Consider the following 26,388-nt stretch of genomic DNA (forward strand, 5'->3'; position numbering starts at 1 on the left):
GTTTGTGTTTACATGCATGCACACCACCTGTGAGTCACACACAGCTCAGACACTGACTCCTTGTTTATCTTAATGTCGTTTTGCATCGCGGCATGATTCATTTTACCAGAGGTTGACAGCTGAGTGAGTAAAATCCAAGTGTGACTTTAATACAACACAGATGTGATGGTTTGGATGGAGGGGTAGACAAACAGGACATGATGTGTTCTCTGTTAGTGCATCCATCATGATTCATTTTTCTGCGTCTTTTAGCTGTTGCTGTTAGAGCAGGATGGATTTGAGAGTTTTTAACACCAGTTTTAGAATGAAAAAATGCACCAAGTACCGATTCAGCAATCTGTATTTCTGAGTTGGAATAAAAATGTATAATTTCTGGGTGAACTGTGCACCACTTTTAGCAGCAATATGACCTCTGTATATACAGTCTGTATAAAGATGTACAGCACAGCAGAATACGTCGCCTCAAGTGAAGCCAGAAGATTTAGAGCTCCCTCTTCTGACTGGCTGCAGAATAGCTCATAAGCCCCGCCTCCTCTTTAGACCTTTCTAGACTGCTTGTTTTAAGCACAATCATCAAGTTCTCTGGTGTTTCATATCAATGTCTTCCTGACTTTGAAAAAGAGAACAGAAGCCAACAGAAGATGAACAAAAAGGATGTTTCCCAGACTCAGTGCTGAGCGGTCGAGGACAGCGTTAATCATGACCAATAAAAGATTAACTCCGAGCGCAGAATGAAATGGGAACAGTACGAAACATTGAGTCACTGGAATGAATCAGCGGTTCAACAGAACCAGGACAAAATGAGATGGATCATGTTTTCTTGAAATGCCTTTTTGGAGTTGTTCCTCCATCACCCAACTCCAAGCATCTGAAAGAGTGAGACAAGACTGAGAGACAAGCAAGCATGCAAACAGACAGACAGGCAGGGTGGGAGAAATGAGGGAGGGGTCGTCACAATACAAAGACAGCAAAGAAGAACATGGAAAAGTGATGAATATGTATGTTGAAGTTGCAGTCTACAAGTACCAGAAAACTGAGAAATCATAACAATCACCAGCAGAGGTAAAAGAAAAAGAAAGAGCTACTTTTGCAAAAGTTAAGATTTTTCATCAATGTTTTAAAGGAAGTTGAATATAGGTCACTGATGCACGCTTAACCCACATTATGTAAGCTGCAATGTCTGTTTTTGAGTCACTTTTTTCCCTTCAGGACTTTTTGGTTGGAATTTATGGAGGAAGGGGGAGGTGGGGCAGAGGAGGAGGAGTGTGGTAGATGGAGGTCTGGCTCTCTCATCTCCACATAAACTGCCGGGGGATTTTCTTTCCCCGCTCACACTCTGCAGCAGCAAACAAAAGAGGAGGATGCAGACGTCTCTGTGCATGCTTTTGGCCGCTGCGAGTTTTCTTGGAGGGTTTTCAGCGCTGACAGAAGATGCAACGACTGAGAGTTTTAATATATTCCTCAACGGCTCAACAACTACAGCTGAGTCTGTGAGTGTGGGGCTGCAGGATCACAGCACACGACCACCGACTACAACAGCTCAGACGGCGTTAAACACCACCAGCAGCATCACCGGCATCCCCTCTGTTACTGACAAAGAGCTGGACAGTAAAGGCACCACCAACAGCGAAGAAGAAAACACCAACAAAGAAGAAGAAAAGGAAGATGACAAAAAGACAGAAGAGAAGAAAACAACTCTGGGTGAGAAAAACTAAAGTTTGTCAGTTTGACTTTTGATTGCAGCTCTGTGTGTGTTAAGCTAGTTACTTACCTTAATTAAGGAAGCAATTAATGAATGATGCCTTCAGGGACCCAAGGAAAATCGGATTTCAGTGATGAAGGAAGAATTAAGATTTCTAGAGTAAAAAATGTAACATTACAATATCGAGTTATCTTGTAGTAGTGTTGTAGTCAAGACCAAACTACCTGAGACCGGAGTGGTCCAAGACCAAGATAAGACAGAGACATTTAGGGATTGAGACCGAGACAAGACCAAGACCAAGACCAAGACCAAGACTGACGAGATGAAAGGTGAAAATGAGAAGAAGATGAGATCATTAGCATACATTTTAAAGATTTATTTTTGTGCCTTTAATGGAGAGATAGGACAGTGGATAGAGCTGGAAGTCAGGGAGAGAGAGAGAGAGTGGGGAATGACATGCGGGAAAGCAGCCACAGGTGGGACTCGAACCCGGGCCGCCCGCTTGGAGGACCATTAACCACTGCACCCCCATTAGCATACATTTTAACACTTTGTTTCCCGTTAGATTGGTTTAGATTTATGTTTTGTGTAAATGTATAATAATGCAATGTAGTCCGAACGACAGCTGTAAACCCAAATATATTCACTTAACTGTTACAGGAGGGAAATTACAACCAATAAATATTCACACTTAAGAAGCTGGAACAGGAGATCTGTTTGGAAAAGTGACTACACAATGACTCTAAAAAATACACACTACCAACTACCAAAGGTTTGAGCCCCACTTGTTGGAGCTCAACCACATTTGTGGTTTGTGTTTTGATTTAAATGGAAAAGGCTGCAAAACTACCAAACCGATGGACTCATGTGGAAAACATATTTACGGCTACACGACAGGAAATGATTTTCTTTGTCAGAAAACAGTGAAATATGGACTTTACAATTTCCCTAAATTCCAAGTGATGGTCCACAAATATGCTCGCTATGATTTGCTGATAGCCGCAGAACAAAACAGAATCTGTTTCCTGTTATAAGAAACAAAGAAAATACCCTAATTTTAGGATCTCAAACTAGTGATTGTTCTTGGGGGGGATGGATGCAGATCGGGTCTATACATATTGAAGGGGTTTGTTTTGAATCTGAGGGAAGTTCTCATGTAAACTTCCTTCAAACCAGACACGTTTATTTTGCTCCTTATGGAGTCTAATGTCTTAAACATCCTTTGACCTAAAGAGAACCCACAGAGCTGTTTCTCTCTGCCAGTTCTGCTCGTGTTTGTGATTAATGGGTCTGTTTTTGCTTGTTCCCAAACCCATAAAATGCGCTCCAGCTGCAGCTCTTTGGCTTCCTGCTCTGCTGGACGTTTGACTTCTCTGTCTTGGCTCTCGACGTTGTCTCATGTTTCATACAAACCCTCCTCTTGGATTTGCTTATCTGTTAACTTTTCCTCCAGAGAAGTCCTTCAAACTTCCACTGAGCTGACCCGGGATGATCATGGAAATGTTCCAGATGAAAGCCCGCTGAGGCCTCTTGTTACATCAGCCGATTGTTTGCTTACTCAGTGAAACCAGAACGAGAGATTTTAACCCCTCGTCAGTCAGGTTGTCTGAGTCACTTCTGCAGAGGATCAAACTCTACAGACAACTGCAGATTTTATCTCCTGGTTCTGTTTTCTCTGCAGACTGTCCTCCCCTCGGCCTTGAGTCTCTGCAGGTCGATGACAGCCAGATCCAAGCTTCTTCCTACCAGCGGGAAGGTCTGGGTCCTCACAGGGGGAGGCTGAATATCCAGGTGGGTCCAGATCTGGATCATCACAAATACAGTTAAAGTTAGTCCCATAGATCTCAACAGGAAGTTTGTAGCCTGCAGGCAGAAAATTAGAAATATACATTGCCTTGTTCCTCAGGTTTTGGTGGTAAACAGCTCAAAAAGACCTTCTTTAAATTGGTTATTATGTCCAAACATCACTTGAGAACCCAAAGAGTTTCTATATTCTATCACGTAAGACGAATAAAAGAAGTATTTCTGCATATTGGAGATGTTTGTGTTATTACACAAACATTAGCAGGTCATTTTTAAGGCTCAACCTCTTGCAGTGCTCCTCCTGTTGCCCCTCACACAAAGGAGCAGATACCAGCCCTTTTTTTTAACATATTAGGGGAAAAAATATTTATTTGCAGAATTAAAGACATGCACATCCTTCCTCGGTCCTTTTGACATAATTGGCTTTGATTTCTGCAACATATTTCCTGACTTAATGAATCATTAAATAAAGAAACATCTCCTTTCCCTCAGTTTAAACTGACATATAAAATTACCACCATATTAAAGCTGCAGAATAAAGCCTTCTTGTTAAGTTCTGTAAACTACTGACAGCACTTCCATTCATCATCCCAGCCCTCCCCCTTCTCTTGATCTGTAGCGCCGAAGTCTGAAAGCAATTATAGTAAAATCAGGGTCAACACCAGAATCTTATGCAATACTAAACATCGAGGCAGCGCCAGGAGCCTTTTTTGTGTTTTAATGGATTCAGCAGTAGACAGAAACAGAAACTGTCTGTGTAACATGTGTTTTCAGTCTGGCATCGAGGACGGAGACCTGCATGACGGAGCCTGGTGCGCTGAGTACAAAGACCAGCACCAGTGGCTGGAGGTGGACGCCATCCACCTGACCCTGTTCACTGGAGTCATCCTGCAGGGCCGAAACTCCATCTGGAGGTCAGGTAGTATCAGGATTAAAATATGAGGTGTTCTCGTTACAAAATGAAACATAGAACTGCTGCTAATACAAAAAAGAACCGGCTAAACAAATCGTTTTTGACGACATGGTATAGTGTTTAACAAATGGAAAATTAAGGAAACGTGCTCTTCTCTCAATACATTGTAAGTTTGTTCTTGTTAAAAATAATGTCCTCTATGCACATGAAAAGATGGTCATGGAGTTCCACAGGGTTCAATGCTGGGCCCGATTCTATTCACCCCTGATAAATTCTGTCCCAAGGTAGTATCAACAGGAAACAATACATTTCTGTCTATTGTTATGCAGATGATACTCATTTATACTTATGTCAACCAGTTAAATAATGATCTGGTTCTGTTCATCATGTCTGCCTTTTAAAATTAAGATTTTCCTGCGATGATTGACCAGTGCTTGCTCATTGGTGGATTAATGTTTAATCCCCCCAAAAATAGGTAAAAAAAAAAAGTCTGTCTTGACCTGTTCATTTTTGTTCAAGGGTTATAAGCAGGGTGAGGGGAAGAGGCTGGTGTTGGCTCTACAGGATACATGTTTGGGCCAGCCAACTGTCACTGTAAAAAAATAACCAATTGGCTACAGCCCATGCTCTGTGGGTCGGTGATACGTCTTTTGCCAGTGGCCCAAAGGTGTGTCTTTGCATGCTAGAATGCTAGATTACCAGTCCAGCCCTGGTCGTGAGAAAACCTCTTTCCTATTCAGTGCTAAAAATAAGCTTTGATTAATTAATAATTGCTGAATTTAAAATAAGCTCTTCTTAAAGATAATTGTAAGTTTAAAGCCCTAAAATGCACATCAAATGTAATCGTGGAGTTCCACAGGGTTAGGTTCTGGGACTTTTTCTAGTCACTGTAATTTAATCAGGAAACACTCCATTTATGTTGAATATTATGCAGATGATAGTCAATTATACTTATCAAAGAAACCAGAGGATTTTGCTTGCCACTGTTGCAAAGTGCGTGCTCATTGGTGGAAATAGAATAACAAATAGTGAAGTCTAAACCTGCTCTATTGTTGAATTTGCAATGAGATAACCTTGATATCCTGCGTAATAACCGTTGCTATTTCAATAAACATTGATTGATTAATAATTCTTTATTCTGTGCTTCTTTGTCTTCATCACAGTTGGGACTGGGTCCACACCTACAAAGTCCAGCTGAGTAATGACTCTGTGAACTGGGAAACCTGCCAGAACGGGACAGTAGATGCAGTAAGAACTCTTTTTTTTTTTACTCTTCTCTGATACAAGGAATGCATCTTTTGTGTCTGGTGGACCTCACACAGATGGAAAACAGATTTCGAAGAGCTGTACCAAAGTGAAATATGTATCGTGAACAAAGACCAGAAACAAATCCAACAAAAGAGAACTTAAAGTGAAAACAAAAAGCAAGACACTCAAATTTGATGATTGTATGAAAACAGTTTTACATAATTTGAAAAACTGTTTACATAAACAAATTATTCCTCTCCTTTTATTGAATCAGAACTGGTTTTCTAACTAAAATAAACCAGTATTAAGACTCCAACTTGTAGCTGCAGGGGGAAATGAATGATCAAAACCTGCATCTAAGGGCGCCTAGTCATCAAAGTGCGACCCATGTAGAGGGGCTATAGTCCTGGGTCCGGGTTCGATCCGACCTGTGACTGCTTTCCTGCATGTCATGCTCCACTCTCTCTCTCTCTCTCTCTCTCTCGCTCCTGTTTTCCAACTGTGTCCACTGTCCCGTCTCACAATTGAAGGCCCAAAAAGCCCAAAAAAACCTGCAAAGGCTTTTTTATTTGACGCCAAATGTCAACGTGTTGGAAAGTGTTTTGGAAAGTCTGATCGTTTTCCACAGAGCTGGACGTGAAACAAAGAGTCTTTGCCCAGTTTCTTATTTTTAGGGTTGACTTGTCTGCCGAGTAGGTTATGTTTTCATTCCTGTTTGATTGTTCAGTTCATGGTGCATACAGTTTACTCTCTCACTTTTTTTAAGAGGTCTTTTAAAAACTATCGGCTTGTTCTGCTACAGTAGAGGTTTATTCTCTCTAAAGGGCTTTCTGGTGTTACTCATCGATGACTTCATTTATTCTGAAGGGTATCATTGAATGTCCAAACTAACTTGATGTCACATTGAACAGATCTTTGAAGGAAACCAGAATCCAGAGACTCCAGTGCTCGGACTCCTCCCTGTTCCCACCGTGGCCCGCTTCATCCGGATCAACCCTCAGACCTGGTACACCAACGGGACCGTCTGCCTCCGAGCGGAGATCCTCGGCTGTCGTGTTCATGGTGGGCACAACGCTGCCGTGTAGAGTTACTCATAATGATTCATTAAACAGTTTACTTATGATGTGTTCAGTGAGGAATGCACCAAATCACATTCTTATGTTCAGGTAGGGTGTCTGTCAGTCAACAAAAGGAGGTTAATGTGCTCTCTCTCCTCGTAGATCCAGATGATATCTACTCCTCAGAACAAAAACCAGGATCAAGCGACGCCCTGGACTTCAGACACCACAACTACAAAGAGATGAGAAAGGTCTGAGCATGATGAACGCCTCTGTCTGCACTCGCTCTTTTAACAGTTTGCAGACTTTCTCTGAAGTTAGCTTTAACCCTTTAAACCCTCTTCTTTTGACCCTCAAAGCTCATGAAGTCTGTGACCGATGAGTGTCCGGACATCACCCACGTCTACACCATCGGGAAGAGCTACACGGGCCTGAAACTTTACGTCATGGTGATCTCAGATAACCCCAGCAAACACGAACTAGGTGAGAGAAACGTCAATCATGTCAGCTACGAGTCTTACTATGGATCGTATCGTTCAGAAAATCAAAACGGATGGGTTATGAAAACATTCACCCCCCGTACAGTGTGTGCCCATGAGGACAATATTTATCCAGACCTATTTAGTTTTTTGTACCAGGCTGTAAACATGTTTATATATGCTGTAAAAACAGGCTTTTTTCAATGTGGTGTGTATGTGACCCTATGTGTTTATGTGTGTATGTATGTGGGCTCCTCAAGTGGACCCCCTACATTCTGCTAAATTTGGACTTCCGCATAGGCTTCATTGTTCAACCCCGGAGGTTGCCGCTTGGTTTGGATAAGTCAGAAGTTTCCTGTTTTTTTTCGTGTTATATGTTGAGTTCAGCTGCTCGGGGGGTCCATTTTCACATCCTCCAGTGTTTATTCAGCTTTTCTCTCTGCAGGCGAACGCTCGAGGAGTCGGCTCTCTCGTGTAAACAAACTGATAACTTTTTGAAACTGGAGACAGAATTCTCTTCAAACAAACCACACAGATCTTTCTTTGTGATATCGAGGTTTTGGCCCCTCAACATAAACTAATCATGTGCTGTACAGAAGAGTCAACACATTTTCAGATTGCAATAGCAATTTTATTTATATAGCACATTTCATTACAGATAAGCTCAATGTGCTTTACATTAAAAAGGTTAAAAACAAAATCAAAACACAGCATACAAAAGAAAGAAAGTGTTTCCGCAGTCATTAATAATTCATGCACATGTCAAAGCAAACATCAGTTACCACAAAAGTGATCATACAAACACACACACATACAAAAAAATAAAAAATAACTATTCATATGCTTTCGAGAACAGATAGGTTTTGAGTTTTGTTTTAAAAGTAGAAACTGTAGTAATGGACCTCAGATTGCTTCACTCCAAGGGGGAAATAACTGAACTGCCAACAGCTGATCTTAATTTCATGTCTTCACGGTTGAATGCATAAAAAGCTCATAAAACCAGATGTAAGCAGATCCAGAGTGTTTGGAGTTCAAGCCGTTATCGTGAATATACTCAGGCATGTCTGCCATCAAGTCTGGCCAGTCCATGTATGACTCCTGGAAAAGTGCTGACTCACAGTTACCCAACACTCTGAAAGTTTCATTAAAATGTTCTTAATCAGCTTTTCTTTGCTTTGACTTCGACCCACTGACTAAAATAAAACTTTACTGGCGTCATGTTTTGGATCGACCCGACCTTCACTTTTATTACTCAGCAGATAAAGTGACCCTCTAAATGTTTCTTCTTGGCAGGCGAGCCGGAGTTCCGCTACGTGGCGGGGATGCACGGGAACGAGGCTCTGGGCCGAGAGCTCGTCCTGAACCTCATGCAGTATCTGTGCAGAGAATACAAGAAGGGGAACCAGCGTGTCGTCAGGCTGGTGACCGAGACACGGATACACCTCCTGCCCTCCATGAACCCCGATGGATATGAGGCAGCTTATGAGAAGGTGAGTGGAGGTGAAGGGGCTCTGTGTGGAAGATGTTTTTGTAGTTTTCATAGAGGAGAGTGACCACGTCTCCTTTCTTTGCAATTCCTATTCAACGCTCAAAGTCAAAAGGGGGTTCAACTGGAAGACTTTGTGTTGTAAATCAAGCTTCAAACAGCTGCCTTAGTTTAGGAATGGAGGGTAGATATTGTATTACCCAATGCCAAATAATAATCATAATTAATTTGGCTATTAAGCAGAAAGTACAGACAAATGGGCATCGATGCTACAAGAAAAATGAAAGTGTTGCACATGAATATTTCCGGCTCACTGTATGGCATATTAATCCATCTGCTGTACTTCCTCATCCTGTTTCTGACCGCTCTGCTGCAGGGATCAGAACTGGCCGGCTGGGCTGAGGGACGATACAGCTTTGAAGGAATCGACCTGAATCATAACTTTCCAGACCTGAACAACATCATGTGGGACGCCGAGGAGGCGGCGGCAGACAAATCTAAAGTCACCAACCACTACATCCCCATCCCGGAGTACTACACCCAAGAGGACGCCTTTGTAAGTATACGCAGATTTTTATATATGATGCAGTAATAGAAGAAGAGTTAAAGGAAGAATGTGAGACTTTTTGATCCAGTAGATGTCGCCCTTGAGCTCCAACACGAAACCAAAACAAACTGCTGTTTGGCCACGCCTCCTCCATACTGAAGCCCCCGCTCTCCTACAGAGACACACCTCCAACCCCTCTCCACTCACGTTGACAAGGAGTTTAGCGCAACCAGTGTACAACATTGTCCTCGGCACAAGCTGCAATCACCTCAGATTCATCTCAGAATCTTTTAGCATTGACATTTTCAGCTTCGATCTGATGCAACCAGAAATCTCCTTCAACCTTTATAATAGAAACTACAAGAGGAGACAACCTTTTGTGGGTCAATCATTAACTTGTTATGTTGAGATAAAAGCAATAAATAATTGCAAACACTCCTATTCTCTGCTTCCATACCAAAGGACCTCAGCTAGGCCGCCTCAGAGGGGTGAATCATATAGAGGTCAAAATGTTGTTCACTCTGAAAGCAGTTTTTAAGAGTTTCTTGTCGACATTTTGAGAAAGGGAAAATATTTTTCTCAATTCTGTGGAACAGAAACCCGAGTAAATAAGGAAATCACTTCAGAGCCAACAGAGCCGTGGTTTTCCTGGAAGCCTGAGCAACAGATTTTCTTGTGAAAGATGAACACATGTTGAAGCTCCGCCTCCAGATACTCAGAACAAAGATCATCAATTATTCAAAAATTCTCTTGAAAATATTTGTCTGATATTCATCCCTGAGGCCTTGATTCAGTTCAGGCCTTCATTTTTGCTTTTCATATCTTAAAATACGATCTGGACTTCTCTGGTGACTGTTTCTCATAAGAGATATTTTTGAAGAGATATTTCACTAATTTACTTGTTAAGAGTTTTTTTCAGTGGAATCACCAACACGTCTTTCCCTCTCAGGTGTCTCCAGAGACGCGTGCCGTCATCAGCTGGATGCAGGACATCCCCTTCGTGCTCAGTGCGAACCTCCACGGAGGAGAACTGGTGGTGACGTACCCGTTCGACTGCACGCGTGACTGGGCCCCTCAGGAGGACACCCCGACGGCGGACAACGCTTTCTTCCGCTGGCTGGCCACCGTCTACGCCTCCACCAACCTGGTGATGGCCAACCCCGACCGCCGCATCTGCCACTACGAGGACTTCCAGAAGCACAACAACATCATCAACGGAGGAGCGTGGCACACCGTCCCCGGCAGTGAGTGAACGCACTCAGGGATGACAGAGACGGAGATTTAGATCAGAGACGGCATGAAGTTAACTCAATAAAACTTCCTAAGTGTCTCTGCCAGCTCAAAACCAGAGCGTAATAAATAAAGGAGACATTAACATGTGTCTCTAGTCTGTCTACAAACCCCCCAATCATGAGAAAAGTCCATCCTCTCCGTCTTCTGTCTGCTCCACTTTTCAGAAAACGTGTGCTCAAACAGGCCGTTTGGAGATTTTCCCTTCATGACATCACAAAGGGCAGTAGCCCCTCCCCCAGGTGGGTGACACTCCCACAGCTAGGTGTTTGTTCTGCCCTCTGAGTCTGCCTTCTCACCGTAAACAATAGGACATGGAGCGAGAAAGCACAGAGTACACCCAAGCCCTTCCAGAGAGGGGGCGTGGTCAGACACGGCTCATTTACATATTTAAAGGTACAGACACAGAAACAGTCTGTTCTGAGCAGGGCTGAAATAGAGGGGTTTATAGATCTGATCAAATACAGGATCAGAGTGGATTTAGAACAAGAAACTTCACACACATGTTGAAGAGGAGCTCTGAGACTTATTTAAACTGAAGAGGAGGAGGATATGAGACCTTTGAAGTTGCCGTGCCAACATAAAGAAAAGGGCTGCTGTCTTTCTCATGCACACAATAAATCCGTCTACGTTTCCTGCAGGTATGAACGACTTCAGTTACATGCACACAAACTGCTTCGAGGTGACGGTGGAGCTGTCCTGCGATAAGTTTCCTCATGTCAGCGAGCTTCCCGTCGAGTGGGAGAACAACAAAGAGTCTCTGCTCGTCTACATGGAGCAGGTCAGTCGGCATGAACTGAATCCTGAGGTTTGATGTCACCATTTGCAGAAACCTTGAAATCCTTGAAACAGGCACTAAAAATTGCACGTGTCCCTCTTCTCTCAGGTCCACAGAGGCATCAAAGGTGTGATCAGAGACAAGCTGACCAAACAAGGGATCCCTGACGCTGTAGTGAAGGTGGAAGATCACGACCATGACATCCGATCAGGTCACTTGATTTTATTATTTCTATGGAATAACTGGACACAGAAGTAGAGACGACGTTTGAATCATCTTGTTTTTATGTCCTCAGCTGCTGACGGAGACTACTGGCGTCTGCTGAACCCGGGCGACTACAAGGTGGTGGTCTGGGCAGAGGGTTACTTCCCGTCGATGCGTCGCTGCAACGTAGGCATGGAACCACGTCCCACCATGTGCGACTTCATCCTCACCAAGACCCCCGTTCAGATGCTGAAGGAGATCCGTGCCAAAGGAGGGAAGATCCCCCAGGACCTGCAGCTGCGTCTCCGTGCGCTGAGGCTCCGGAAGCTACGCGCCAGCACCAAGGTCCTCAACCGGCGCCGGGAGAGTCAGCGCCTGCAGGAGGAGCAGCAGCGGACGAGGAGGGCTCGGTCCACCAGAGCCCGGAGAGAATGAGAGCGGTCCGGGACGAGGGGACTGAAGAAGGCTGGAAGAGTTCAGTTCAAGGGAAGAGAACCGACCTCTGTGAAAAAAAACCAACACTTTACTTACCTGCTGTGATTAAAGAGAGGACACGTTTAAAGGGCCAGTTCACCTAAGTTTATGGAAAGGTTTTTAAATATCACTCTAAAAGGTATAAAATGTGACTTTCAGGATGTACATGTCCAGTAGATGTTGCACTTTAGCGGCAGTCTGTTGTTTTTTGTTTTAAAACAAACATTGAACCACTGGGTGAAACATAAACAAGCAGAAGGAAGCACCGTCCCGTCAGTGTGAACACAGAGCTGAGAACAACAAACCCGCTCTCTTTTCATAAAGTCATTACTCAATGAAGTATCAAGTTAGGACATATTTTATATCTGCTATATTAATGTTTAAAGTTTTGCATATTATACCTTTGAATTTGATAGGAAGGCAAATGTATGTAAGGTGTACTGGCCCTTTAAGGCAGAGGAATCCATCACAGTCACACAAACTCTTTTAAACATAAACAAGGACACAAACTGAGTCACTTCTTAAAGTCATAAAAACACATTTTGTTTGTGTTTGAAGGCTGACAGACACTGACAATCCTTTACTGACATTCTTGAGTGATACCGTCCAAATTCATGTTTTCACTTGTTGCTTTTCTTTGAGATGACTGAGTCGAGAGATTAACTGTCAGCTGGTCTGATATGTCACATGTTTTTGTTCTTACATTGTTTTATTTGACCCAAGTCCAACGAGACCTTGAAATAAATATGTTACTTATTTGTGATATCTACTTTCTAGCATCAAAGGTGGAGAAAAATAATCCTGAAAAGGAGGGAAACCTTCTGGGTTTTTGTTGCTATAGGACAATGGTGTGAAATGTCCTCTTAGTGGAGTTCAGTTCTACCAGAATGATTCTTCCTCTTGAAAGGCAACATCTTTCATATTTGTGTATCATATGAAGACCTCTTGAAGGGTCTTAAACTCTGGTGTAGGAACCACTAGAAGTGTAATTACTGCCATCTAGTGGCTGATCATCAGCACTACTTCTGTGGAGTTTAAAACACAGGACTCAAACACTGAACAGTCAGCATAGAAAAAGAAGCTAATCTTTTTATTTCAGCGATAATGAGTACCATTTTAGCATCATTTGTTGGGATTACTCGCTGTGTATAGCCATTAAAGAAACAAAAGCAAGTAAGCAATTCAACATGTTCGTCCACCCTCCTCCTCCAGCTGGGATCAGGTCAGGTGTGCACAGGTTAACACCAGAAATACCGAGAACATAATCCACAGCAGAATTAATGTTAAAACCCGGAACAGGAGTGACTGAAAAATAAAATTCATATAGTGTAAAGTACCTGAAATGAAAATGGCAGATAAGACACTTTTCTTGAAGCTTCTGAAAGGGAATTAAATAAAGCAGAGTACACACCTTTCTGGCACTTTAACCTTCGGCTCATCCAATTACAAGAAAGATCAACCACACATTTTGCAGTTTAAAGGGTTAATTATACAATTGATAAGCGCATGTAAGGAGGGGATTAGTTAATCCTGATGAGGGAACATCCCCAAATTGGTTGAGCTGAACGTGAAATAGACTCCATGAGTTAAAGGTGCACCAGATTCTGTGTTCATACATCTATACACAAACTATCATCAGAGGAAAATTTGGTCCCTGGAACATCGTTTGAAGAAAAAATGCTACGCAGGAAGTTATGGCGGGGCTTTTTAGCTCCAAAACGTGTTCCAGGGATCCATTTCTTCCTTTGAATAAAGTTTGTGTATTTAGTTCAGAAAATATAACAGAATAGTTTCACTTCTCCAACTTTCAAATTTCACTACCAGATCTACATAGTGCACCTTTAAAAATATCCACATTTGAAGCAGTCAGTTGGGGCGCCCATTGTAAAGTTAACACAACAACAACATTTCTCCACATTTAGCTCTAAAATGTCACTTTTTTAAAATCACATTTAAAGTCATATTTATTCATAAATTATTTTGAAACTAAATTAAAGATAATTTCACTTGCAAATATAAATGTTACATCGAAATGTTGAATGTTAAAGGCTATACGCTGTCTAAATGTTGGATATTATATCTGAAAGTTAAATATTATATCTAAATGTTAAAGATACATTTTGCGATTCTAAATATTTAATATTCAAAACATTTGCTATGATTTCTAAATATTTAGAATCTTGAAATTTAGATTAAACATTTAGGCTATAATATCTAGCATTTATATATAATTCAACATCTATATTTAATAAGGAAACTATCTTTAACTTAATTTCACGCAAAAAATAAATATGACAGTTCACAAATATGGTTAAAATGTGATTATAAAAAATCTGAAAAACCTCTTAAAGCTGACTTAAATGTGGAGAAATATTGCGTTACAGAGTGTTTTAAGAGTCCTTCATGTTGTGTGAGCTGAGAAAATCAATTAATCATGCTATATTTCAATGAATTGTAAATATATATATATTTTTTAAATATTTGCAGGGGTTTGTTATGAAGATTAATTTAAACATTTTGTGATATGAACCTGCACATAAAAAACTGTAATAAATACATACAATGAATCAACACTTTGTATCTGGTGTGTTTAATCTGTAAAAACCAAAAACACCTTGGTACAAAACAAGTTTGCCGTTTTTGTGATTAGGCCCAGATCTGTGCGGTTCGGTTGCTAGGCAACCCGCCGAGATTCCAGGAAGTAACCGGTCCCGGCCAAGAAATAGTCCGATCCAGAACCAACACAAACACGGCCGATTTTCGGTTTAAAACTTCGGTTTGTACACATTAAAAACCCGAGGTGTAATATTAATCAAATACTTTATTCAGCTGTGATAGGCAGACTTGGTGAAAGTTAACACGGATCGCTACTTTCTTTGTGGGAAAAGCCAGGCTAAGCTGCTATCATTAGCTTCACAATGTATTCAATGGACCAATATGTATTTATTTACACATCTAACATTTTTTAAGGAAGCAAAAAAAGTTGTTTATCTCATGAAGTTCTTTTAAAAAAAGAAATTTAACATCCATCATAGCATACCTTCAAAATTCAAATAAAAGCCCATCCCAATTTGCAGTGGAGGTTCTAGACCACTTTTACTGAGGGGGCCAAACTGGGGCCAGTTGTTTTATCAGAGGGGAACATTAAACCCAGGTGAAAAATAGACAAAGATGATCGCTTTAAAAAATATCTATATATTTATGCCAAACAATAGCGCACATCATTAAATACCATGATTTATATTTGTTTCAGTAACAGAATTTAATACTAGATTATGAGTCAAATACTGTGTTATTAGGGGGGTGCTTCCTTTTGGAGGGGTGGCCACAGGGGGGACCAGCCCCTGTTGGCCCCTGCCTAGAACCGCCCATGCCAATTTGAGGCCTAGTCGCTAAATTATCAGCCTGGTGTTGCTGTAAGTTTAGACAAATACATTCAATAAGAGGAGTCTGTGAATTTAGAGTTGATTAGTTTGCAGATCAAAAATATATTAATGAGGAGGATGTCTCCCCCTCGGCCCCAAAGTGAAACAGGTTGGTATGGATGTCTTACCAAGTAAGATCAAATCAATGTTTTTAGATATCCTCTTTTCTTTTCTTCTACACGTTTAAGTATTAAATATTCTTTCTTGCGTAGGCCTAAGTTTACAATCTGATAGTCTTTCCCATCTTTGCTGTGCACAAATTTTGTTTGAAAATAATTAAAGGCCCGCCTCGTATTGACACCTGTCCCAAATAAAGGCGGGGTCATTTGATTGCCCGGCTATTAATTGAAGTTTTACGGCATGTTAACCTCAAGCTCTCAGCTCACAGTTCACTTTAAAGAAAACCATATTTTGGCATCTGACATCGCCCTCACATAAAATAAGCAAGAAGAGGAGAATCTCCATAAAGGCTGTTATGCATAGTAGAATATGCTATGTCTATCTAAAACCTATTCTGTATTCAGTCATCTGTTTACATTAAAGATGTGCTTGGACCTTAAATCAGCTTTACTACACTTGTTCAAACACTAAAGCATCGCCCGTCCTTCAACAGAAAAAGCAACCTGTTCGCTCCTCACAGAGTCAAAACCTGATTGGTTAACTGTATTATAATGATATGAAAAGGATTTGTGATATGTTTGTGAAGGGCAACGAACTCTCTATTCATACTTTAACAGAACAAAGTCATAAAAACACGTCAAGTCATGGCAACAATTTTCTCTCTTTTAAACAAAAACAGGAGATGCGTAGGTAGCGTCTGCTAACAGAAAAGTAACCATCCCGAGAGTCGACGAGACACTTATTTAAAAGATGAATCTGGCAGGATTGTTAATACTTCTTAAGGGTTAATATTTACTTGGAAAAGACAAAAAATAGAGAATGACTCTGCTGGAAACTACAGCGTGGAGCCAAAGAGAATGCGTTTAAGGCTAAGTTGTTGTTGTGTATTACTCCGCAGCAGAAAGTAGTCCTCCACCACTTCACTGTTTTGCTACAACCTACAGTAGTCAGCTTTTAAATTTACTCATTGCATCTTTTATAATCATTTTTATTGATTTAACAGGATGCAATGTGTGGGGAAGTTATTTGAAGATGGAGCTCTATTCATTTATTTATAAAAAGTAATGCCAGTCTTATCTCTTCGGGAGTTCTTTCTTTGCATTTCGTACAGGAAGTGGATCTGGATACTGACAGGCTGGGACTTTATTTTTTTTCCAGACGGCATAAAGTTCATGACAAAAACACAAACAGTGAAGAGAAATGAGAACTTCACCTCGACCTTAAGCTGCCTCAATGATTGCAAACACTCAAATGAATCAAACACTGAAGGAGGAGTGCCATCATAAATACACCAGTAAAACCACCAAAAGCTTAAACCAGTAGAGACAGAAGTGTGTGCATGGAAAAAGGAGAAGGTTAGGGTAGAAAGAGAGCGACCGGGGGAGATCTGAGGGCGTTAGGCGTTCAGATTGTATGAGCAATGAAGCAGCACCTGTGGAGAAGGCATGAGCAGAGCGATACGATCCGCAGTGCAGGACGCCGTGTCGAACGATCGACGACAGCGCAGACGTCAGAGAAACGTTTTTATGTTTCATGGACTTTCATGTTTGTTGCATCCTTAGTGTTTTTCTTTCGTCCAGAGACAGCAGCTGCAACGTCTCGAAACAAGTCAAAGATTTCTACTGCTATGGAGACAAAAACGATCTTTAGTATGAAAAAGAAGAGCGTTTGTTCTTCACTGATGCCATGTTGCATCGTGGGTCGAACCCTCTCCTCAGTCTGGGTAGGAGTCTAGTTTGCCCCGTTTTGCTGCCTCAAAGTGTTTCTTTAATTCATGTTTGAGGTTCAAAGAGGCTTTCGTTTCATCCACTGCTTCAGCGGTCTCAGAAGTCGTCTTTTCTTTTCTCTTCAGCTCAGCGGATGTCAGCTCATGATTCCCCACCAGGACATCCTGAGGTTCAGTCTGATTCCCAGCTGCAGACCCAGGCGAAGAAGTGCTTTTAAATATTTCTCAGGTGAATCCCTTTTGTATCACAGATCGGAGGAGTTTTCAGAACAGGTCGTCTTGAAACGCGTTCAGAGAAAATTACACTGATCGCTAAATATCTGAAGACAAGTCAGCACTTTAAAACAAATGCTGGAAGATGATAGGAGGGTTGTTTTTAATGTTTCACTCAAGAGGCTCAAACATGTTTCATACATTAACCCCTCCCTCTCTCACTGTCGGCCCATGACGCCATGTTAGCCCCGCCCCGTGTGTGTAGAGAGCGTTGTTTTGATCAGACAATCTGCTCAGAGAGTCGCATAGTAAGCCTTTAATGGCAGTAATCTTGTAGAGTAATGAGTTTCTTTTCAAAGGAACGCCCCCTAACTCTGGTTATATTGTGTTGACAGGTCAGAGAGCGGTGAATCTGCATATATCAGATGAAAGGAGTTTTTAAATGTAGTTGTATTGAGTGTTTTTTGTAATCTGTGCAGGAACCCTGATCAGCACTTCTTCACTCAGCTCCGCATCCTTCTGCTTTCTAAAACTTGGGCTGATAGAGGGCGACTCGTCCACTGAGGCAGCCTGAGGCCAGCTGGCAGTGTGTGGGGGAGAACTTGGTGGTGAGCACCACGTCGCTGTGCGAGTAGATGGAGCGGATCTCTCTGAGGCAGCTGGTCTGCACCGGCATGCAGTCCACCAGCTCGCCGCAGTTCTCGTCGAAGGCCAGCAGGCGGACGCCGTAGCCGTACGGGGAGCAGATGAGTCGTCCGTCGGGGCTGAAGCACAACTCTTTGATGTAGCCCCGCCCCACGTTGGCCTCCTCGATGTAGTGGGTGAGGCGTAGGGAGCAGCGGGGGGAGACGAGCGGGCGGGTGGGCGCTCCCTCCTGGAACTCGTACACACACGTCCACTGAAGAGGGAGAGAGAGGAAGAGAGAGAGACGTTAGAGTGTAGTGATGTCACATCTTGAAAAGACCAAGCAGCAACCTCTGCACTTTAAAAAAAACAAAAAAAAAAACTGCAGCTCGCCGAGTGTCCACTTGATGCCGCCTGCAAACACACCAGAAGTCACATACACACCCATTCAAAAAGCCCAAAAACAACAGGAGGTAACATGTTTACAGCCTGCTTCATCAGGCTGCTCTGCACGGGGAGACAGAGCCTGCAGACTGCAGGCATGTGTGAGCCGCTGGTATCCTCTGATCCAGGAGGACTGTTTTTAGTCCCACTCGTTGCTCTCTGTGCACCACCAGGTCACTTAGGATCACTCCTGTCCTCCAGTTTCCAGATGTTTCTGGCGTCTCTCTGCAGAAGTGTTTCCTCTGTGCACTCCTGTCTACAAAGGTGTCCTCTTGTTTTTACAGTAAACGTCAAAGCGTCACAGTCGCTGCAAAACTTGTTTTTTTGTTTTGTTTGGATGAATTATTTTTCTCTTTCAAAGCCCGTTGAATCAAACAGCTGATCAGAGCGCTGCAGGCAGAGGATGACGTACTGAAGTAGTGCTTCAATAAATTGACTTTCTGAGGAAAAGCCAATTTATTTAAGTAACTAAAGCGCTAAAACATCTCTCAATATAGTACACACTTAAAGTACACTTAAAGCGCCATTGATTTTTAGGTTTACTCATGAAATGAGATAAATTACGAGGTACAAATGGCTTCCTCTGCAGCGATGTAAATCTAAGCCTCCACATCCAAACTACACTTAAGGTTTCTCATTAAAGGAGTCATCTCCACGTGGTAACACACTGAATGTTGACCTCATACCACGCCCACTTCAAAAACACCAAACTATCCCTTTAAACAACAGATTGAATCTTTGAGACATGTGGCATATCTGCAGATTAATGTGTCTGACCTCCTGATCGTCCATGTTGCTGGAGCAGCGGATGAGCGTGGCCCAGCCTTTCGGGTGGAGCTGCAGGGAGGTGATGCAGTTCCCTCTGTCTCTCTCTCCGGGGATCTCTGGAGTCAAAACCTCCAGGCTGTTCCTCGGAGAAATACCTGTGAGAACAACCGTTTATTTATTAATCGTTCTAAAGGTCACATATTATATAAAATCCACTTCACCATGTTCTTCTAACTCTAACATGTGTCTCTAGTCCGTCTACAAACCCCCCAATGATGAGAAAAGTCCATCCTCTCCATCTTCTCCCTGCTCCACTTTTCAGAAAATGTGTGCTCAAACAGGCCGTTTGGAGATTTTCCCTTCATGACATCACAAAGGGCAGTAGCCCCTCCCCCAGGTGGGTGACACTCCCACAGCTAGGTGTTTGTTCTGCCCTCTGAGTCTGCCTTCTCACCGTAAACAATAGGACATGGAGCCAGAAAGCACCGAGTACACCCAAGCCCTTCCAGAGAGGGGGCGTGGTCAGACACCGCTCATTTACATATTTAAAGGTACAGACACAGAAACAGCCTGTTCTGAGCAGGGCTGAAATAGAGGGGTTTATAGACATGATCAAATACAGGATCAGAGTGGATTTAGAACAAGAAACTTCACACACATGTTTTGAGGAGCTCTGAGACTTATTTAAACTGAAGAGGAGGATATGTCACCTTTAAAGTCATATTTGGGGCTGAAGAGAACCTCAGCTAACATCAACTATGATTTCTCTGACCTTCTCTGTGAGGGTGGAGCTTGCTGGAGTCGTTTCCCTGCCGAGGAGTTCCGGCCGATCTGGACGTCGATGTGCCTCCATCTACAGGATCACAAGAGGGTCAAAAATCTTTTTCCTCAATCTGGAAACAACAATGCTCTAACCATTTCAAGATTTAGTCAGCCAAAGGTATGTGATATCAATAAATATCCAATATAGGTAAGAACTACTTCATTCATTTGTGCAAAGACATAAGTTTGGATTTGATAAAATGACCAAGTTAGTCTTTGCATTAATAACCGGAACAGCTTTAAAAGTCTGTATCAAAGGATGGACATATCATTCAATTGCTTTGAATTCAAAAAGTGTAGTTTTTTTTCTTCTTCACTGAAACGTGGTCTGACCTGAGCTGAGGGGAGTCCGCCGCGCTCGCAGCATGCGGTAGCTGCCCACCTCCAGGGACTGGGTGAGGTCCAGGTCGTGTAGGATGAGCAGGTATCCGGAGGAGGTGGAGATGAGCATCTTGGAGCAGTCGGGAGTCAGACGCATCCTCATTAGGTAACGAGTGTGGAAGAACTTTTTGTGCGGGCAGCCGTCCTCCGTAAACCTGCAGGAGGAGAAGAATCACACAAAGCCTCATGGTGAGTCTGAGGAACGCTTCATCTTAGGGTTGATTTCATCGACTTTATTTCTCGTTGGAGAGAGATGAATCCAAAATATTGGGAATTTTCAAGCAGAAGATCAACAGGAAGAGCCGAAGTGTTGACGTCACGCTGCTTCCGCTGACGAAAACAAACACTTGACTTACAGTATGTAAGACGCAGTCCAATTTTTGTGGGTCTCTCAGAGAGAAAAAAAGTGAACTGTCTTCCTGCTGGGTGCAGTTCTGAGCTCTTTTAGAACCATTTGTGTGTGTTGTCATTTGCACACAGGAGCTGCAGGAGCTGCATTCGTCAAGAGAGCTGTCAATCATTGCATTTTATAACTTTTTTTATAGCATCAAATTCAAAAGAAACTTCTCAGAGAAAAAGACGAGTGGCGCGATAATAATGAACTCATGATGGAACCAGAAAAATTTATCGGACGTGCATTTTTTTGATTTTAGAGTTTGACCCGTGTCTCATCTGTTAACATGGAGGAGGCGGGGTTTACGAGCAATACTGCAGCCAGCCAGCAGGGGGTGCTCTAAATACTTTAAAGGTCTGAAACTGGACCCGAGCCCTACAGAACACGAGACCTGACCCCCCCTTTTTTTTCTAAATAGCCTACATGCTTTCGTGTTGCTCAGATTTCTGGCATTCAGACATCTTCAAGCTTTAATTATTAAAGCCAATTTATTTATTTGTAAAGTCGTTTTTTTAGCCGGCACACAGAGGGGCCGGTCCGGGTCGCACACAATGTGCACGGTTTGGTTTGGGCTGCATTTTTTATGCCTGAGCCCTGATCTATTTGGCTTCACTGGAGGCGAGGTGTACAGCTGTCCATTCTTTATAAAGTCTGTGGTTTGTTTTCAAGGAAAGAAAATCCGGTTTCAGAGTTGAATTACAGCCAAAAAATAAAAAGCCTCAGAGCTGATAAGCTGCAGGTTTCATTTGATAGACTGAAGAGAGGAAGAGAGCTGATGAAAGCCTGTGATTTATGGTTACAGCTTTACGACCTGCTCCTGATGCAGAATGAGGTAAACAATAGCGCTCTGCATTGTATCCAGGTTGCGACACCATCTCAACGTTTTCTCACTGACACTAACATCCAAACCTTGAAACCTTCGTGTTACTTCTAAAGCTCCAGATATTCAACACTTTCTTTTCTTATTGTTGAATTTCAGGCTCCACCCCCCAAAGGATGGAGATTTATTCCATGCTTGAGGTTGAGCACCTGCGACTTTGACGTGTATTGACGTGGCTGCAAGACAAATTTCTCCTCAGAGAAAAGCTTCTTAAATGAGGATAAAGGAAATGAAGGATTTGTAGCTGTTGGCAGTTTCAAACAGGCGGATTATTAAAGGTCACACATTATGTAAAACACACTTCACCATCTTGTTCTAACACTAATATGTGTCCCTAGTCCGTCTACAAACCCTCCTAGTTATGAGATAACATTCTAAATATTTACATCTTAAATTATGTGTTACTGGAGGTCAAAACTGTTATAAGAATTCTGCTTTTTAATTAACAAGAGGGGAAAGAAATGTGAGCTTTCACATCTGCACAAACATCTGAATGTTTCTCTCTTCACTCAGAGTTTCTCCTCCAGCCTCCTCGTATTTATTCTGCAGAAAGTCAGAGTGAGTCGATGTGAGAACGCAGCAGGATATAATCAGGAGAATTCACCTGGAGCCAGTGGGAGGGGCCAGTGGGAGGGGCCAGTGGGAGGGGGTGGTGACGTTTATTCCCTGTGATCGCTGCACGACCATAGACTGTCTGCACGCCACCTCTACCATCTCCGTGCTCTAATCAACCTGCTGCTGCATGTTTCCTGTTCTCCAGGATGTTCTTCTCCACTCTTTAGTTCACATTGAGATTCTGGTCTAAAATCAGGTTCCCAACACGAGGAGTTTGTTTGACACAAACTCAAACAAATGTCACAAATTGTAAATCATATTACAATTTCAATATTTCTCTAATAATGCCACAGCACAAATATTTAAAAAAACATTAAGAACAGAAGTTGTTGGGGTGCGGGTGGCGCAGTTGTTAGAGCGTGCGCCCCATGTACAGAGGCTGTGGTCCTCTAGGCGGCCGGACCGGGTTTGAATCCGACATGTGGCTCCTTTCCCGCATGTCATTCCCCTCTCTCTCTCTCTCCCTGAGTTCCGTCTCTATCCTCTGTACTGTCTCTCAAATAAAGGCACAAAAAGAAATCTTAAAAACAGAAGTTGTTGCTCAAACACAAACCTGTTGGTGTCCCACGTGATGACGTTCCCGTCGAAGCCCGACGTGACGAGGAGACGCGTGTTCGTGTCGTACTCGATGTTCTTCACCCAGCTGGCGTGGCCGTGCAGCGAGCACACCTTGGAGTTCAGCTTACGGAGATCCCACAATGCAATGGTGGTGTCGTCTGAACAGGTGGCAAACAGGCGGTTGTCCAAAAATCTGCAGGGGGAAATTTTTATTAGTGACCGGTCTGGAGAGACCACTATGTGAAGGTCTCGTCTCGGTCTCAGAACGGGCAGATTGCGGATCAAGACCACAAATGATCGTCTGATTAGAAGGAAAACGTCTCTTTCTAAAAGAACTAATCACTTCAATTCATAGGGTTAGGGTATAATTCGATTTTTATCCCCCGGTAACGTCAGCAACCTTCCCGGTGTTACGGTCTAAGTGAGGGACACGCCCCCTAAACACAAGATGAGGATTTTTCAGAGATATTTATGCTCTTGGTCTTGACTCGGTCTTGCCCTGCCTTGGTCTTGACTCGGTCTTGCCCTGCCTTGGTCTTGGTCTTGACTCGGTCTTGCCCTGCCTTGGTCTTGGTCTTGACTCGGTCTTGCCCTGCCTTGGTCTTGGTCTTGACTCGGTCTTGCCCTGCCTTGGTCTTGACTCGGTCTTGCCCTGCCTTGGTCTTGACTCGGTCTTGCCCTGCCTTGGTCTTGGTCTTGACTCGGTCTTGCCCTGTCTTGGTGTCGGTCTTGTCTTGATCTCGGATCACTCTGGTCTCGGTTACTGTGGTCTTGACTACTGGACTACTTTTTATATCTACATTCTGCAGACCTGATTTCAGAGAGCAGCTTGATCTTTTGTCCTTTTTTTGGCCTCTGCTCTTTTCACTGTGACGAGAAGCTTCACCTGATGAACTCTGACCCACAATAAAAACAACTTAACGATTTAAGGGATCTTTTTACATTTCACTGCGTCGGTCTTCCACTTTTCTTAGTGAACTCTCCCTGCATGATTCAAGATTAGAGAAACGCTCCACCTGATGTTGTTGACACAGTCCTCGTGGGCCTCCGTCAGGGTTTTGATGTGTCTGGACGAGATGGGATCAAACAGCAGGACTTCAGTCTGCTCACAGGCGACAGTCAGCACAGACCTGATCAGAGGAAGAACAATCAGTGAATACATCAGGGAGGAAACAGCTCACTTATTTACATCGATACAGAAGACGATATATTTGTCAAAAGGCTTTTTAACACAAATCAAACCTGAGACAAATAATGCACAAAGGTTGTCACAACATCAGGATTTAAAGCTTGAATATGATTCTAGTAGAGCTCAGATGATACTGACACCTGTTTCAAAAGCATGGCTACACAAATGTGAGTCCTAGACATTCAGTAATTTCTTGTTTTTCATTTTCAAAAAATTCAAAAAGCCAAACCTCTGCAAGGTTGCAAACTTGCACAAATACACTGGCAACATTTCATGAACATTGCCAACGTCTTTATTCAACTTACACAGAGCTCTCTCTTTCTCTCGATGCAAAGATTGGTTTAAAAAAAGGTCTGAAGATCTGACGTTTTGGTACTTACAATAACAGATTGTATTGTTTTTAAATCATGTGGTATCAAAACACAGTTTGTCATCTGATTCTCAGATATAGATCAAAAACTGACGAGGATGTTATGTCCTTTAAAAATATAAATAATGAGAATGAAAGCTGAAAGATGAAACCTGTTTTCTTTTCCTCTTTCACAGGAATAATGCATGCAAGACTTAGCAGAGCAATGAGAGAGAGAGTGTCAGATGGGGCCCTCTTAGGGAGGTTTCCTACTGTCAATGCAAAATGTGCACACTTTGAACCACTGCAGGAGTTTAAAGTTTTAAAGTTTGCCCTGCCTGTTGACAAGCGGCGTCTCTGAACAGTCCCTGCAGAAGCACACCTCTTCCTTCTGTGCCAGGGCCAAAGAGGTCTACCGGAGCACTCACACTACTCAAACGGACTGGACTTAGAGGGTCAAACATGCTTAGACTGCATAGTGCAAGTGCGCCCTAAATCTTTTTAAAAGTAGATTACAGACATTAAAAGGTGCATCAGGTCGTAGATGCTTCAACTGATTACTTTTCTGCTCTGTGACTCAGGATGTGCTCATCTGTGTTTTATGCAGGTTGTTTACTTTGCTGCAGCCGGTTGTTTCCACATATTCAAGTAAGATAAAGCATGTCTGGTAATGTTAGCAAACATGCTTTATCTTACTTGAATATCTGGAAAAATTACAATAACACACCCCACTGTCCTGTCCAGGATGAGATCCTTAATCTCAATTAATGTTTTCTTGATTAAAAAAATATAAAATGATGAGATAGAAGTGGTGTGTCCTGCTGTGAAATAAACACATGTGACCCAGACTGGAGCAGCTTGGCCTGCTTTGGCTTCAGGGTTTATCCCTACCTGCTGTCTGAGCACCTGCAGGCTTAAACCCGTCATGAACTCATTAGTGCTGCACAAGGGGAGAGTGGATCTGACGAAAACTCAAGAACATTCAATTTGTCTTGAGTTGGTTGTAAACTGTCAATAAATAAATAAATACACCTGTACACGTCAGGGAAATGTGGCTGTGAGAATGACCCCCTGGATGCAATTTCAAGCACTTTGCAGGCATTACACTCTTCTCCTTCAAGCCCCCCAAAAAGCCCCCTTCGTGCGTCTTTTTGGGGGGCAACATTTGCACCTCTGTGGTCATGACATCCGGGTTACAGTGAAGTCTTACCCGTCCGGGGAGTACTCCAGATTGAACACGGCTCCGTGGGTCTGAGTGCTCAGGTTCACAGACTCCACAGCCGGATTCATGGAGCAGTACAAGTTGGTCATTGTCCTGAAGTTATCCCTAGCTGGGTCCACAAACACCCCTCGTCTTATCGTCCTGGTCTGAAGCCATGAAAACAGACTGTTTCCCCGCCGACTCTCGCTGCTGGAGACCCCGTCCTCCCCGTCGCCGGTCCCCGTCTGCGGCGCCGCGGCGGGCGATCGGCAGTTGGTGGGCGCCCGGTCCTGGGACGCCGGAGACCTCGCCGGGCTACGCTCCGGTCGGGAAGGGGAACCTTCTTGAGGGGTTTCATCCCCAACGCCCGAGTCGTCGATGTCAGGGTCTTCCTCTCCGTCGGGCCTGTCCCGCCGCGTCTCGTCCGCGTCCTCGCTGTCGCTCTGGTGCTCCGAGCTCATTGTAGCCTCTCCAGCGTCCACTTAGGGCGGCTGTGTTCCCCGGGAGCAGCGTGTCGACTCGACGGTGATAAGTTAGCTGACTCCGGTCACCTACCGAGCATGAAACCGTGTATTCCTCCCCCGGTTTAAGATACCATGGCGGTTAATATTAAGCTGCATATGTAGCGTATATTTTGTTGTCAGACTTGGCAGCGCCTTGTCGCCGCGCGTCAAACTGAAAACGGTTAGCATCAAAA

At 43.1% G+C, this 26,388-nt stretch overlaps 2 protein-coding genes across 3 annotated transcripts; one reads left to right on the forward strand and one right to left on the reverse strand.

Annotated features, from left to right (window-relative positions):
* The first annotated feature begins 1,306 nt into the window (after window positions 1-1,306).
* Window positions 1,307-12,740, forward strand: LOC132993336 (probable carboxypeptidase X1). Of its 2 annotated transcripts, XM_061063130.1 has the most exons (13): window positions 1,307-1,701; window positions 3,384-3,493; window positions 4,280-4,419; window positions 5,582-5,666; window positions 6,578-6,728; window positions 6,887-6,975; window positions 7,084-7,207; window positions 8,497-8,693; window positions 9,066-9,245; window positions 10,186-10,480; window positions 11,168-11,307; window positions 11,413-11,515; window positions 11,600-12,740. In XM_061063130.1, exons 1-13 carry the CDS (start codon window positions 1,362-1,364, stop codon window positions 11,941-11,943), a joined length of 2,298 nt encoding a protein of 765 aa, XP_060919113.1. In that variant the 5' UTR covers window positions 1,307-1,361; the 3' UTR covers window positions 11,944-12,740. The 2 variants fall into 2 exon arrangements, with proteins under 2 accessions (XP_060919113.1, XP_060919114.1); XM_061063131.1 differs by lacking the exons at window positions 1,307-1,701; window positions 3,384-3,493; window positions 4,280-4,419 and adding an exon at window positions 4,442-5,085.
* A 313-nt stretch (window positions 12,741-13,053) lies between these two features.
* wdr32 (WD repeat domain 32) lies at window positions 13,054-26,381 on the reverse strand. Its single transcript, XM_061063132.1, has 7 exons — window positions 25,701-26,381; window positions 23,969-24,082; window positions 22,948-23,145; window positions 20,458-20,660; window positions 20,075-20,155; window positions 19,312-19,457; window positions 13,054-18,364 (listed from the first exon to the last, which is right to left on the reverse strand). Exons 1-7 carry the CDS (start codon window positions 26,150-26,152, stop codon window positions 17,993-17,995), a joined length of 1,566 nt encoding a protein of 521 aa, XP_060919115.1. The 5' UTR covers window positions 26,153-26,381; the 3' UTR covers window positions 13,054-17,992.
* Between the last annotated feature and the right edge of the window lie 7 nt (window positions 26,382-26,388).

Source organism: Labrus mixtus, chromosome 18 (genome assembly GCF_963584025.1).
Source record: "Labrus mixtus chromosome 18, fLabMix1.1, whole genome shotgun sequence".
Taxonomy (NCBI): domain Eukaryota; kingdom Metazoa; phylum Chordata; class Actinopteri; order Labriformes; family Labridae; genus Labrus; species Labrus mixtus.

Bases quoted from the DNA above. Each gene is read 5' to 3' on its own strand.
- LOC132993336 (XM_061063130.1), top strand. From the start codon at position 1,362: ATGCAGACGTCTCTGTGCATGCTTTTGGCCGCTGCGAGTTTTCTTGGA. The intron at 6,976-7,083 runs GTCTGAGCATGA...TGACCCTCAAAG, and splicing joins ACTACAAAGAGATGAGAAAG to CTCATGAAGTCTGTGACCGA. The intron at 7,208-8,496 runs GTGAGAGAAACG...TCTTCTTGGCAG, and splicing joins CCCCAGCAAACACGAACTAG to GCGAGCCGGAGTTCCGCTAC.
- wdr32 (XM_061063132.1), bottom strand. From the start codon at position 26,152: ATGAGCTCGGAGCACCAGAGCGACAGCGAGGACGCGGACGAGACGCGG. The intron at 24,083-25,700 runs GTAAGACTTCAC...TCCTCTGATCAG, and splicing joins CTGGAGTACTCCCCGGACGG to GTCTGTGCTGACTGTCGCCT. The intron at 20,661-22,947 runs GTTTGTGTTTGA...CTCCTCCTGCAG, and splicing joins ATCACGTGGGACACCAACAG to GTTTACGGAGGACGGCTGCC.